At 38.7% G+C, this 15,474-nt stretch overlaps 1 protein-coding gene across 3 annotated transcripts in view; it reads left to right on the top strand.

The window, feature by feature from the left end:
• Positions 1-15,474, top strand: part of LOC132701735 (histone-lysine N-methyltransferase ash1) — a 60,963-nt gene that overhangs the window by 31,267 nt on the left and 14,222 nt on the right. For all 3 annotated transcript variants that reach the window (XM_060669887.1, XM_060669888.1, XM_060669889.1), the window contains 3 exons: positions 2,975-3,404; positions 5,102-7,067; positions 10,691-11,774. In XM_060669887.1, coding sequence (XP_060525870.1) covers positions 2,975-3,404; positions 5,102-7,067; positions 10,691-11,774 — 3,480 coding nt within the window. The remainder of the gene's footprint in view (positions 1-2,974; positions 3,405-5,101; positions 7,068-10,690; positions 11,775-15,474) is intronic.

Raw genomic sequence — 15,474 nt, forward strand, 5'->3', positions numbered from 1 at the left:
CTTGTTTAACTAAAACACAAATAATATATACAAATTTATATTAATATTTATTACTAAACAATTGTTTTAACTTAAAAAAAAAGTATGTCTTTTTCGATTTTTTATAATAACAATAATAAAAAGATCTTTATTGAATTAATAATAAATTTAGACATAAGCGTAGTTCACTTCATTGCAGAGATATAGTTTCCGGCATAAGAAAATATACAAAAAAATAACAGAAATTTGTACAACTGCTTCTTGAAAGCATATCTAGACTTTAATAGTTTAAATTTATGTTAAATTCATTTGGTAGATTCTTAACTACTTTTGTTACGTAATAAGAATAGGAGCGCTTGAAAATATCCATTGAGTGAGCTGGACGCGTAAGGGTACCTTTAACCCTAACATTAATTTTATCTACGTCAATCTGAAAGCTGATTCTAGTGACATCGTCAGCGTAATGTAAAAAACGCTAATTTGCATATTTAACCACTTGTTTTGAACTAGCGTGAAACTAACATTTTGAAATTTGCGAATGCCATAGCTCAAGCGTGGACAAGAATTTTGTAGCTTTGTTATTCTATACTTATCATGGGCTGTTAAGTAGGAACCATAGACAACATCATGTCAAATTAACCAAAAATTTTTTATTTGGTCTTTACAGTGTATATTAGTTTACCTTCTATATTTAATACATTATTGTAGATTTGCAAAAATTTTAATTGTCTTTTTTACCAGTAGTTTTGTCGGCATTGAACTTGAGACAGCGATTTTGGGAAAATATTGTGAATTTGTAAAGATCCTATAACTCCTAATAGGGTCTGCCCTACGGGCAGTAAGCAATTGTTGTGAATAGAAGGAATAATGACATGTAGGGTATCACTCCAGTTATCTCAATTAATAGTAATCTAAATCTTAAATCTAGGGCTTGTTTGTCTATGTGATTATTAAGTCTAGACTTATCTAAGTTCTGTAATTAGGTGGGATGGTAACACTCTCATTAGTCTGCCGCACTTTATTGACATCGCCCAGATTTAATTGGTATGCTAGCACACTACGATATCCTAGCACTCTTTCATTACAGTTTGCACTGAAACACATTAGGATATCCTTTCACTCTTCAATTATAGTTTGCACTCAAGCACATTAGAATATCCTAGCACTCCTTCATTATAGTTTGCACTTAAACAGATTAGGATGTCCTAGCACTCTTTCCTCAACGGAGGTCCGAAAATAGAACCGTGAGGGACTCCAGAGGATACTTCTAGAGGACTTGACAATCTGATAAGATAATTTTTAATTGGGGTTCGTGCCAATACACTCAATCCAACATAGTTCAAAATCGATAATTGTTTTAAACTAACACAGTCAATTTGCCATTGTCCGGTCAGGCGAGGTCATAGAGTTTTCCGTTTCCTCAGAAAAAATCTAAGAATTTTTCATTTTCCTAGAATGAATGTTAATTTCATGTGAATATAAAATTATTGTTGATTATTGTTATGTTGGTATTATTATTATTATTATTATTATTATTATTATTATTATTATTATTATTATTATTCAGAAACCATCTTGGAGCAAAAGCAGCAGCGAAGGAATATAAAAATGTATTAAACTACGCATTATGAAATAATTATTTAATTATGTCGTCTTTATATTTCAGGGCTTTGTTTTTTGCCCACACTCTAGAAATATGAGATAATCAGGCTGTGCAACCGCAGTAATTAATATAATTTTTTTTAAGTAGCTAACTAGTTATTGCAGTCAAAAATATTTTATGAAATTCAAATGGAATATTGAAAATGGTGAAAGCTGTGTAAATTATGTAATTTATAATATTCCAATGGAACTACTAGTGTACTGTCTTCGCTTTCTTCTTCTTCTTCCTGCTGGATAGTATCGATTCAACATTCGAGCACGATTGTCCTTGACAGAGAACAAAACAGGCCAACATTTTTAAAGCCTCATTTAACATTGCACCCTTTTTTCCAACTGTAATTATTAAGGAGTTTTTCTGGTGTAGGAGGAAGTTACGTATGAATTGGTTCAAATGTATTTACAACTAACTTCCAACCTTTGTATTTGAACTTGATGATATACCCGGAATAGATGTCGCAGCAGAGATTTACATTTGTTTTTATTGTAAGATTTATTTGCAAAAGATAAGTATGGAAGTTTAACAAGGCAGGTGGCTCTTTTTGAGCTCCGTGGATAGAAAGGAGAAAAAAACAGTAAAATGCACAACTTTGTTGCAAAATATCAGCGATAGCCACGAGTCACCGCTAGTAACTACGAAGGAATGCTCACGACTAACAGTAGTTTGTTGAGACGAAGTAGTTACACGAGCAATTGATTGTAAGACAAATGTTACTCAACGCGACGCGGCTAAATAAAAATAGGGGCGAAGTTTTTGACGTTCATTTATATTTTAAGAATTTTATAATTTGTATGTATAAGACATTGAGACTCATATTTTTACTCAATTAACGGTTCAAAAATATATGTAAAAGTGCATTAACGTGGATACTACGAATAAAATATTTTTTTCAATTCTTTGAACCGCTATATCACGTTATGACAAAAACTGTAGAGACATTTTTTGTAGAGAATCGGATGATCTACAATCTTTGTCCGAACTATTTTTGCTGTAAAGCTCACCGTTTAATTGAAAAACCATCAATAGAAAATTTTTGCACAGGAATGGTATATTATAGTATATAGTATAATAGCATTCTGAACATTCATATCAAACCTTACTTCTATTTTAAAGACTAATTTGCGTGCATCATATAACAGGATTAGGATTCGTTTAAATTCCTACGAATCGACTTTGTTCTATCCTTTCTCCTACATTTCTAAATGCAGATCTGTTTAAGTTTTCCAACTTCAGGGAATCCATAAAATGATATTTTCCTTCTAGATTTTAATGATCTTATCTTGCTGTCACTGCAAACAGCTAACAAATCGTGAAAAATAGCGTTTTACATTCCAGGATTCTCCCGCTACGGGCGACATGTCGGGCTCGGACATGGAGTTGCCCCAGCAGGCGATCAAATCCCTCATCGAGCGCACCACCGAATCTTCCAGCGACGGCGAAGGCCACCAGCTGCCCAACCCGCAAACCCTGTTCGCCAATCGGATACTGCAACAGTTCGTCGCCGAGACCCAAGTGGTCGCGAACCCCTGCCAATCGACGGCTGGTAACTCGGAAGGGGCGAAGTGCCAGGGCGTAGCCCCATCGACAGTGTCGGCGAAAGAGAGCATCTGTGATAATAGCCAGGGGAGCAAGGCCGAAGCGGGCAGCGACCACCCCAAACGGAAGCGGGGTCGTCCGAAAAAGGGTGCAAAGGAGGCGGAGTCGAAGGTCGCGGAAGTGAGGTCGCAAGATTTTTGCACCAACCCCAACGTTAGTCCTGATTCCGGTGAGGGCTCCGCGTTTTCTTGCTTTTCGATTTCAAAGAAGGTCTTGGTAGACATAATGAAATCTGTGTGAAATCATAAATTATTTCTAAAATTTCGACTCTTTAAATAATGTTTTATTTGCATTTATTGGAGTGTTCGCTCAACTAAATTTTTCCAGGATTATTATCATTATTATTATTATTGGCAGGAAATTAAGAAATATCGAAATTGCAAACTAAATGTGTTAAACAATGAAAGGTAAATAAAAACTTACATTTTAAGTATAATGCCACCTCCCACTTGTTGAGAAAAGTTTTAAATACTAAAATTTTGCAACATAACCTAAAAACTATCTTCAAAATTTGAAACCGGTCAAATCTTTGTAACATCTGTGAAATACTTTTTTAAAAACATGTTGATTTAATGTCTACCTTTTTGAATTCTGCTTTTGAAGGCACAAGTTTTGAATTTTGTCCCACCCACATTCTTTAATGCTTTTTCCTAGAAATGTCTAGTAAATCTAGTAATTGTCTTAGTTAAATAAAAACTCGTTTTGACGGAGGTTGTGACCAGGCGAGATGTGTTAAAAAGACAAGATAATGGAAAGAAAAAGTTATTTGAATTTGAATTTTAACATTTTCTATGTCTGTGCTATGTTGAAATATAATATATTTCAAAAATATAATCGCTCCCCGTTGTTCAAAAACCTTTTAATAGAACTTTCAAACCATACATCTATTAATAATTAATGAAGCAAAAATAACTTTAACCTCATTTTGGTCAGTTTTAAATTGTATTACTTGTTAGAACTCTCACAACACAATTATCATATTTTTCGTGTATTCGATTTGCGCTGGTAGCTGTGCCACATTTTGGCAAATTTATAAATTAAGAAAAATAAATACAATGGAACGAGGTGGCCCAATATTTTCAAAATGTTCCTATTCCAACTAGCATTTTTCGTTTTATGGTGGACAGGGTTAGGTTTTAATTACCTATTTTATAAAACCTGACAACCTATCAATTGTTGGCGAAACATCTTAATGACTCTTAGAAAAATGTGATTGTAATGCAATGAATTTTTACTTTGACATTCTTATCAAAAAGTCATAAAATATGGTAAAGACCCAAAAATTCGGCATTGTTTTGAGCACTCAAATGTTTTTAAAAGTTTCAAAAATTATGCCTATTTTTGTCAATCCAAAACAACATATAAGCTTTCAAGTAATATTACACCTTGGAAACTTTTATAAAACTTTTTATAGGAATATTGCAGCTGCAATAAAACCTAAGGTAATTTTGGAATACTTATAGTCTTATAAGTTACGAAAAGGTAATTATAAAAACCTCCTTAACCGGTATAAAACTAAAAGTTACCAGAAAACTAATTGGAAATCATTTTGCCATCAGATCACTTTTCTGGTAAACATGCTATTTAAAACTGTTCAAACGAAAAAAGTTTTTCTTAGCTTGATAACAATTATTAAACATCTTAACCTCAAAAACAAAGGTGCTTCCTAAATCAAAAAGTTTGTTGCTGGATGGTAAATTTTTACAGAATGAGTTAACTATAAAGTCCCAGTGGTAAAAGTTTTATACTTAGGTTTTTAAGAACAATAAAAACGTGAAGTAATCAACACCAAAGGTTTTATAGATGTGTAACCTCAATTTGTAAATGGTAACGTAAATACCTAACTACTATTCGTTGCCCCCGTAGGAATCCAAAACAGTCCGGACCACGTGTCGAGTCCCGAGCCGTCGCTGTCGCCTCACATTAGACAGAAAGCCACCCAGAACAAGGACGAGAAGAGACGGAAGCCGTCTGCCGAAAACAAAGCGTCCGACAGATCGCGAACTCTCAAACACCAAAAGCAGCAAGACAAAACGAAAATGGGCAAGTTGTCGGTGACGTCGAATCAATTCGACAGGGTGTTGTACGCCAATGCGGACAAGGTACTGTACCCGCCACGGAGGAAGGTCGGGCGGCCGCCGATGAGAAAGGGACCCGGAAGACCGCCCAAAAATAAAACCGAATCGGCCGAAGCGAAGGGCGCGACCGATAAGACCGTTCAAAACTCCAAAAACGCCAAAAGCAGAAACAAGACGGCGTGCGCCAAAAACGGTAAACAGCAAGAAGCTTCCAAGACAAATAATAAGCCGTGCACGTTGAAAATCCCGAAGATATTCCACAGCAAACACAAGCAGAAGCACAAGAAGCGGAAGTTCAAGATTTTGAAGCCGCTGATGGCGTGCGATCCGAAGATCAATCAGGAGATTGAGAAGTTGGTGACGGATTTCGTGAAATTTTGCGTGATAGCGACCAAGCAGCCCAAGGAGAACGTGCCCGAGCAGATCTTGAAAACGCTGAAGAAAGTGACGAAGAAGAGGCGCACCACGGAACACGTGGAGAAGAAGAAAAAGAAGCAGAGCGTGAACACGACTGTGAACAAGGTGAACAATTCGAACGAGCAGAGGCTGCCGCTCAAAAAGCGACACTATCACTTGGTGAGCAATAGCAGCGAAACCGGCAAAGCGGACGCGGAAGAGACGAAAGACAAGGCGCCGGAGAGGGAGGAGGAGATGAAAAGGAAGGAGAAGGTCAACAAATCGGCGCCGGTCACGCCGAAACACGTGTCCGTCATCAAGAACCACACGAATAACAACGAGTACGAGTTGAAAACCGAGACCAAGGAGGCGAACGTCCACATAGACGAGGCAATCGAGGCTTGCATCACGAAATTTTCTGACGAGAAAACCGCGATCACGGAAGAGAAGGTGATGACAACGACGCCGAAGAAGCGGCACCGCCTGGAGAACATGAGCTGCGGCCCGGAAACTCAGGCCGTCGTTAAAACGGAAACCGTCGCCTCGTCGGAGGAAAAAGTCAAGCCGAAAATCACCGTCGAGTCGTTTATACACGAGTTGAAGATTAAACGGAACCTCACCAAAACTATCGCGCCGCTGAGTGAAACGGAAGAAGACGAAGTGAAGAAGGACGACGTGGCTGAAACCGAGCAGGGCAGGGAGGTGCCGGAGGTGGAGAAAAAGATCGAAGCGTCGCCGGAGAGCACCAAGAAGAAGGTGAGAAAAAGACGCGCGTTCAATCGTACCGGCTTCCCGTCCGTGAAGAAAAAGAAGAAGAGATCCGCGACGGCGGAAGCGGCGTCGCCGGAGGAGGCGGTGACCGCGTGCGACCGCGTGCCCAAGGAGGGCGAGGAGTACACCAAGTTCATGGAGCGTAGCTCGGAGAAGAAGGCGGCCGCCATAGAAGCGGGCAAGGCGGTGATGCCCGGCGACGACCTGATGAGCGAGTGCGAGAGCTTGCCGCAGGAGGAGCGAACGGATTTCGAGGCGGGCGGCGGCGACAAGGACGGCGACGGGGACGACGACCACGAAATGTCGCTGTTGGAGTCTTCCATCGAGCGCTTGAAGTCGCGTTTGGATCGCAAGAAGCGGAAACGCGGCCGAGAGTGCAAGGGCGTGGTCAATGGGGAAAACGGGGCTGCGAAGAAGCGTAAGCGGGACGTGTCGCCGGCCAGTAGCGTCCCGTCGAACGAGAGCCGAATGAGGGATGACCGGGCCAGCGTCAGCGGCGACGAAACCAAGAAGAACAAAAAAGTGCCGAGGTGGAGAAAGAGGTTCCTCGTCGCCGGACTATTTTCAGATTACTACAAGGAGGACGAGTAAGTAAAAACTCTTTTGTTTTTATATTTGCATTTCGCCACGTTTGAGTATGAGGATCACTTTTCTCATTTTTTTTTAAATGTTTCTACATAGTAACTCCCAGCTAAGCTTTCATTTCTCTAACCTGTCCAAATAGTGTCCGGCATTTTTCTAAGCAAAATCATTGTTCGCCCTCCTTGCCTCCTTATTTGACGAAAATCTTGGTCTAACAAACACAAAGAAGTCGCTTGGTGCAAGATTTGGTGATTAAGGCATCTGGTCACATAGTTCCAACCGTAATTCGTGGATTTTCGTCATGGCAACCGCTGAGGTATGAGGTTGACGTGTTGAAACAGAAATTATTTTTGCAAATGCGACCGTTTCTCCGCGATTTCTGTCCTCAGCTTGTCAAGTAATGATGAGTTGTATGCGTCTGTAATGATTTTGCCTTCTTGAAAGTAATCGATTAAGATGACTTCATGGCTATTCGAAAAAACAGTCGCCGTCACTTTCCCAGCCCAAAAAAAAAGTTTTTGCTTTTTTCAGAGTCCACTGTTTTGACTGTATTTTTGATTCGGGTGTATTCAAGTTTCATCTACTGTAATTAATCGGTGCCAATACTCGGAAACGTTCATTCGAACACGTTTTTTATCTAACCTGGATAAACGCGGCACCCAATGCGCGAAAAACTTTCTCATGCCGAAATCTTCATTTAAAATGTGACAAACAGGTTTTTGGGACATTGTCATAACCTCTGCTATCTCTCTCGCGTTAATTCGACGGCCGTTTAACACTGTTTGATGAACTTTAGCAATATTATCGTCAGTAGTTGCAGTTTTTGAACGTCCCGAACGTTCATCATCTCCTAAGCTCTTACGGCCACTTTTAAATTTAACTGCCCACAATTTTACTGTGGTAAATGACGGTGCAGTCCCCAGAGTCCAACTCAAGTTTAATTTGCGTAGGCATATTGCCCCCGTATTTCGTAAACAACGGTCATGATCGATTACTGTATAAACTAGATTGTTACAGCATCCGTGTATTTATTCTCATCTTCTTTTATTATCTTGAAAGAAATATTGTTATTCCTACTATGCGTGAATGATTTAGAAAAGGATGCAATAGCAACAACCAAGTTTATCGAAAACATTGCCTTGATTTCTCACAAATAGCAGCTTGCTGAAAGAAAATTGTAAGTATTAGGGAATCTTTTAATACCTCCATGAAAGTTTATTTTGTCGAACAATTTTAAATGCAAAAAGTTGTTGCTATGCAACGAAGATAATTGACACATAATGTGTTCCTTCGGTTCAGAACCGATAACTTGAAAAGATATAAGATGAAACCACGACGCCTACGTCAAATTTTACATTACATTTTTTTGCATCATGTTCTATTTTCATTCAATTCATTCCTATATTTTGGATTATAAGTTTTATTTTAATAAACGTTTTTCCTTCAATTTTGAGATATTTTGACAAAACTTTGATAAAAACTTTGCTCTTGGTTAAGATAGAAACTTTAATAGTTCAGTGCTGCATCCATCAGTAATATGTTCCAAGTGCATGAGAAGTCGCTTATAGTAAAAATCAAAAGTCCCAATTGTAGTACTACCATTTTGACACTGTGACTTCCTATATCCGCAAGTCTCACTGATAGGGCGGACCTCTAATTTTGTAAATGTAATGTGTAAATATCGTAGAGCCCTGGATTTAACAAATATTGTTTATATTGTGACCGCGTACAGCCTAAATTAAGTTTAGACCTTCTGAAGCGTTAGTAGCTAAAAAAATATATAGTGATTTAAATCGAATACTTGCAGCACCTACGAAAGTCGCTAAAATCCTGATAAAAGCCCAAATGCCAAAACATAAGCAAATTTTTTGAAAACCACTCTTGTTGCCTATGTCGTTACTTTTAGTACTTCTTTTTGCAATGTTTATATTTCATTCCATTCCTTTCTTTTAAGAAATGGATAAATAACGTATTATTTACTTACATTGATAACTACAAAAACATGAAGGATACGCACAAGAGATTGATTATTTTCATTCCTGTTGGAACTTACCTACTATCCCTCTTACTTGCAAAGTGCTAATGATCAAGGCACTATATTTTATTATGTGCGCTTCCTCCCCTAAAAGTCTAAACTTCTTTTATTGGAAGTTTGGTTAGTTGAATTGAACTCCTAGCATTCTTAATTGACTCTTCCCTGCTGGCTCGCAGGTGGTTACGGTATAAATTGGTGTTTCCTCATCTTCTAAACTCAGCCTGCATGTGTTGTCATCGATCACTGTATAATATGAAAATGCCTTCTTAGTAGTATCCTGTTAGGTCGGTTAGTCTATCAGCCTCCTCGTTTTCGTCAATACTAGTCGGTGATGCATTATGGAACGGAACAGGAAATCCCATGTAAATTTCTAAATGGCCAAATATTGGCTCCCCTGTACATTTTATAACAAAGTTGTAATATAGCTTTTTGACGGGTTTGGGATGATTAACTCTTTCCCCGAGTTTGAATAAAATTTAAGAAGCCAATCTTCAGTTATTGAATTAAATATCATGGCAAAATTGCAAATGCTCAGTACAACAAATACCAGCGGATATTTCATGACGCTATTTTCAAAAGTTGACGACAATGACGTATCAAATAATGGTTGGTTTACAATAATTTTGCACATTTGGTTTTATACATTCAATATATCATTGTTTTTTTTTAAGGATCAAACTCATAGTCGGTTCTTAAGACCTCCTTGTCACTTAAAGCGTTCTTGGAAGGAATTTCATTTAGGGGACGGTTTAAGCAGAAGGAAGCTTCAAGGAAGGACTACAAATTTGACCCTCAAGTCTTTTATTAAAAATAACTGAGTATAATAAAAATGCGGGTACGAAACATTGCTAAAAAGCAACTTTATTTTTTAACAAATAACACTCTATTAACAAACAGTTAAACAATATCCTAAGAGATTCATAAAATTCATTGAAATTCGTTTCTAACATTGCTTTGTTGATGTTGCAAAATCCTGTTACGCGTTTTGTGGACAATTTCTTCTAGTGCGAGTTCAATTTGATTTTGTAATAAGTCCAAATAGGTCTTTACCGTGAGGTTAGTATAGTCCATAAAATTTATTTTTTGAGGACATTGGCTTCAAGTATGCACAAAAATATATTCATTGCCTTGGCTCCAATACCGCCAATGTTGAACATTTGGTTGTTTGTTGAAAACTTTTCAGCCACTGCTCTAAGACAGTTTCCTGCATAATACCACTTAATTATGGTTACTTTTTCTTCAATTGAATAACGCATATTTAGCTTTAATTAAAGTAACGTATAACAATCACAAATAAAAATATTGTTACTGTCACAAATGTTCGTGTTGTCATTGTCAAAATGTATTTTATCGGTGTTAGATTTATTACCTAAACTATAAGAATTTTCTAATTTTGCATTCCTATTTCATTCGATAACTGTAGATTGGCTTATTAAAATATATTCAAACTTCCTTCAAAAAGTTATATTACAACCTTGCTATAAAACGTACAGGGGAGTCAATATTTTGTTTATACATACAACAATGTGCGGGCAATGTTTCACGACAGTCAAATAGCAATTCGAAGTTCACCGTCACCATTACATGTTCAAGGTCGAAACGGCAGGAGAATACGAAATCCCTGAGAAACCTCATTTACAATCCCGAAGATCATCCGTACGGGCTGCTGCCGCCGCCGTATCACTGCGGCAAGTACCTCAGGTGCCGCCGGGTCGATTTCCAGCTCCCGTACGATCTCTGGTGGCAGCACACGCATTCCCAGCTGCCGGGACGGGACGTGGTACCGTCGTGGAATTACCGCAAGATACGCACTAACGTTTACAACGTCAAGACCAGCGGCGGCACGTGCGAGCCGCAGGCGTGCAACTGCAAGCCGTCGTCGAACTGCGGCGACGACTGCATCAACCGATTGGTGTACTCGGAGTGTCCCGCTACTCACCGCTGCCACAACCAGAAGATCCAGAAGCACGAGTGGGCGCCCGGCATCGAGAAATTCATGACCGAAGACAAGGGGTGGGGCGTGCGCACGAAGGAACCGATCAAACAGAGCGAGTTCATATTGGAGTACGTCGGCGAGGTGGTCTCCGATCAGGAGTTCAAGGAACGCATGAACAGCATCTACGTGAACGACACGCACCACTATTGCCTCCACTTGGACGGCGGCCTCGTCATCGACGGTCACCGTATGGGCGGCGACGGTCGTTTCGTCAACCACTCGTGTCAACCGAACTGCGAAATGCAAAAGTGGAGCGTGAACGGTCAGTTCCGGATGGCGCTGTTCGCGTTGCGCGACATCGAACCCTACGAAGAACTGACTTACGACTACAACTTTTCGCTGTTCAATCCTGCCGAAGGGCAGGAGTGCAAGTGCGGCAGCGACAACTGCCGCGGCGTCATCGGCGGTAAGACGCAACGGATCCGACAGTTGCCGGAGAGCGGGGCGCCGCCCAAGAATCCCGGCCGCGTCGGTAGACCGAGGAAGACGGAGGCGACCAAGAAGAAGCCGTGCGCGGCAAAGGAGGTGCCGGCCGCTAGCGTCGCCGCCTCCTCGCTCGGTAACGGCGGTAACCCGCCCCCCGCTCAGGTCGTGCCCCAGATCCAGGTGAAACCGATGAGCCATCAGCAGAAGGTTTTCATACTGGAGCATCACTGTTTCCTGTTGCGGAACCTAACCAAGGTGAGTTTAAATCATATGGTATTGTAAACTCTAAAATTACGCTGGCTCAGATGAGACACCAAACGGATTCTATGTAATTTTTATTGCTTCCTCAGTACTAGAATTACCAAAGGCGAGCCAGCCCCGTACTGCAGTACTACATAAAACCTTAAATAATAGATGGTGTAATTATGCTATTTGCTGAAACTGTTGGCGATTTTGCATATAACTGAGAACATTAGAAGTTATTAGAGATGTGAAATTGACCGGTCAAATTTTTTTGTGTCAATTGTAATTGTGTAGCAACTGTTAAATCTGGGAGTGTAATTAAACGCGAAACCAAACATACAAACAAATATCAAAAAACGTAAAATAACATTTCACGCGTATCAACACTCGCCATCTTCTCGTCTTCGACCAGCACCTTGTTACTTTTACTTGGTACCCTGTAGCTCACTCTAGCGGAACCTTACGTAACTACTTCAATGGTCGCCGGCTAATTCGTTTATGTGCGGATAGATGGTGGTGGGGGTGTTGATTTGTTACACATGAAATTTATATTTATTTATTTACATTGTGCGTTATGTCGCCGTCGCGTTTGTTCTGGGAACCAAATGGGTTATAGGTAAATTGAATGGGTGATTGGAAGAAGGATAACATTCCAGTGAAGCCTGTTTCTGGGAAATCGAAAAAAACAGTTTATCTGCGAAACCGTTACTTTCACAAATATATGGTTATCATTGACCTATTGTACACATTGACAAAGTACATTTGATGCCAAAGTCTGAACGATTTACACCTATTTGGTAATTAGATATTGCCATTTGAATGTACAAAAATTTTATCTTTTTTCCACTCAAACTGCAAAAAGTTAGTTAAAAAAAAATAGGGCGTTAATGAAGAACTCTGATCTATTTAAGCAATCAACATCGTAAGGAATATTATTTATATGCTTCTTAGTCTTCTGGGTCACTGGTTTCTCTATTTGTAGTGTGATTAGCTAGAATTTGATTATAGAAGGTCCTGTAGTCTTCGGGTATGTAGTGAACTATTTTGGAAATATCTTCCAGCTTCTTATAGTAGATAGGAACTTTCACATTTTATGCTTTTGAAATGGGAAGACCACATTGTCTTGTTTCTTCATATTGAAAAGACCATGGGTGAAGCCGTCAATGAATTCACATGCCCTGATATAGCCTCTCATTGCTTGCTTTTATGTTAAATGCCTGTATTTGCTTGCGGTAAAAGACTGTTTTTTCTCAACATCTTTGGCAGTCTTTTTAAAGTATTGAGGCCACCATCCTCTGAAATCAAGTATGTCAATATTTGTTAGCCGTTTTACTTCAAACTTGGGATTTTTCTTCTTGGAAGACGTAATGATATCGTTGTATTGTTCTGGAGAGTAAATTCGGTCAAACTTTCTTAAAGAGCGCTTGATAACAGAAAAGTTTCTATCGCAATGCAAAAAAACTATGACCTCGAATGGGAAAATATTGATGGATAACTTCAAATCTGCTATTCGTGGTCAGGGCTGTAAACAACCTGGTTAGAGTATGGTTGCGGTTTTGCCCAGCGCACGCGTCACTAAAAACATGAAGGGTTCTGACTTCTACAGGAATATGTTGGGTGATAAAGTCCAAAATGGACGTATTGACTTCATTAGGGCCTCGCTGAGCATCTCCCTCTGTATGAGTATAGAAGACCGATACATCCTTGCCAAGGCTGTGAACGTTAAAAACATAATGCAGATAGAACATTTCCTGAACTGGCATATAATCAAACACTATGGCTCCAACGTCATTCTTCTCTTTGATTTCTTGAAGTTTTTTGTATAATTTGGATGCTCGTCTTTTATGAATCATAAGCTCTGCAACTGCGCACCTCTTTGCTGTTTCGTTAAGAGTAGTCGACTTTATTTTTGCATTCAAGTCTTCGCAAGTCGAGCAAACGTCGACTTGAGGCCTACCAAACCGGTATCCGTAGTTTTCCTGAAAATGTCTCAAATAATATTCATACGTGACGTGAGTTCTCAAATCAGGATTTTTATTAGTGAAGAGCTCATACATCTTAGTGATGTTCAAACTTGCATCTAAGTAGGTAATTAACTTAGAAGAATAATGACTCTTTTTTTGGAAATGATTTGATATGGTCATCAATTTCCTCTCATGTCAAATGGTGAAGTTTCAGTTCCACTTAGTTTGGTTAACCGTTATACGACTTTATTCGAGAGACCATGCAAACTCATGTACGCACTGCGGCAAACTTCAACCCTGCACGTATCGTTGTATTAGTCCCATAAGATATGTATCTTTTTCATTTTTTGGCCGTCCATTATAAACAATTTCAATTACTGAACGTCTTTCTTCAATAGTAAAATCTGCCATACATTTTTTACGGCACGTGTAATCCGGCCCGGTTATCTTAGCATTAACTACTTTACCTTTACGTATAACAAACTGTGCTCCTCGTTGTCTAGCTAATCCTTTCTTTTATGTGACATTTTTTGTTCAACTTTCGCCTTTTCCCTTCACGTTCTCTCTCTGAATCCGACATTTGTGCAATACAGAAAACTTTAATATTTCTATTTAACCATCACTAAATAGGCACTCACTCACTAAACTCTCAAACTTCAAATTACAGATAATCAAAACTTCACTAACTATTAAAACACCTGTTGTTTCAACGAAAATGCAAAACTATGTGAAATAATCGGCTCAAGACGCTAACGATTGTCAACAGGGCGCGTAAATCATATTGCGCCGAAGACCGATAACATTCCAGGAATATTATCTTTTTTCCGCTCAACAACAAAATTATTATATGAAGGGAGCCGGCGATTTTATCGTTTTTGCGCTCAGCAGAAATAGAATACAAATTTTAATATATTGGCTATCTCACTTTAATTCGCCATATTTTTGGAATGTTACCTTTTTTCCAATCACTCTTTCAATTGGACATCACAAACGCATAATAATTAATTAAAAAATACATATAACTATTTATAAAACTTTGGATTCCTCATGCTTCGATTGTTGTTGAGTCGAACTTGCTAATGTTTCGCCAATCATCATATTGTAAATACTATTACAGTAACCTGTGGAAGTTTCTTTGAAAAGTTAAAATACGTGTTATATTATTTTTTGTCAAAAAGTGGCGTAAAGTCTACCAATACCAGTACAAAAAATGTAGTTGATTGACTTTGATACAAATCATATCTCAACCTGATAAATACAGCCACAAAATGTGTTTTATAAATATTTTTATTTCAGAAACCTAAAAATACATTATAAAACTGCATAGAAAAATTGTTGAGTGTCAATCCTAAGCAAATCACTGAAAGAAATATGATCGTTACGATAGTTGAAAACAAGCTAATTTATTGAATGCACAAATAGTTTAATTAAAAGTACACTTTCAAAAACGACGAACTACTAATCCAAAATACCCTTCAACTCTGGAACAGCAAATATGCCTCTTTTAGTAACTTGCTTTGGCGAACTTAAGGAGCCTAAAACGTCGTCCCAGGAATAAGAAAATTCCTCTGGTTTAGGCATCATTTCCACATTTTGAGTGACTTTTCCATAGAGCGAATAATTGTCATCAAAACTCAAAATTTCCAAGATACATCAGCCCTCGATAGGAAAAAGCAACTTCCCAAACTGTATTTTTAAATTGGTGACTTTCCCTCTGTGTAGTCTAAGAACTCTTTCTTTTTGCCTGC

Source organism: Cylas formicarius, unplaced genomic scaffold (genome assembly GCF_029955315.1).
Source record: "Cylas formicarius isolate icCylForm1 unplaced genomic scaffold, icCylForm1.1 PGA_scaffold_5__7_contigs__length_24384050, whole genome shotgun sequence".
In the NCBI taxonomy this organism is placed as follows: domain Eukaryota; kingdom Metazoa; phylum Arthropoda; class Insecta; order Coleoptera; family Brentidae; genus Cylas; species Cylas formicarius.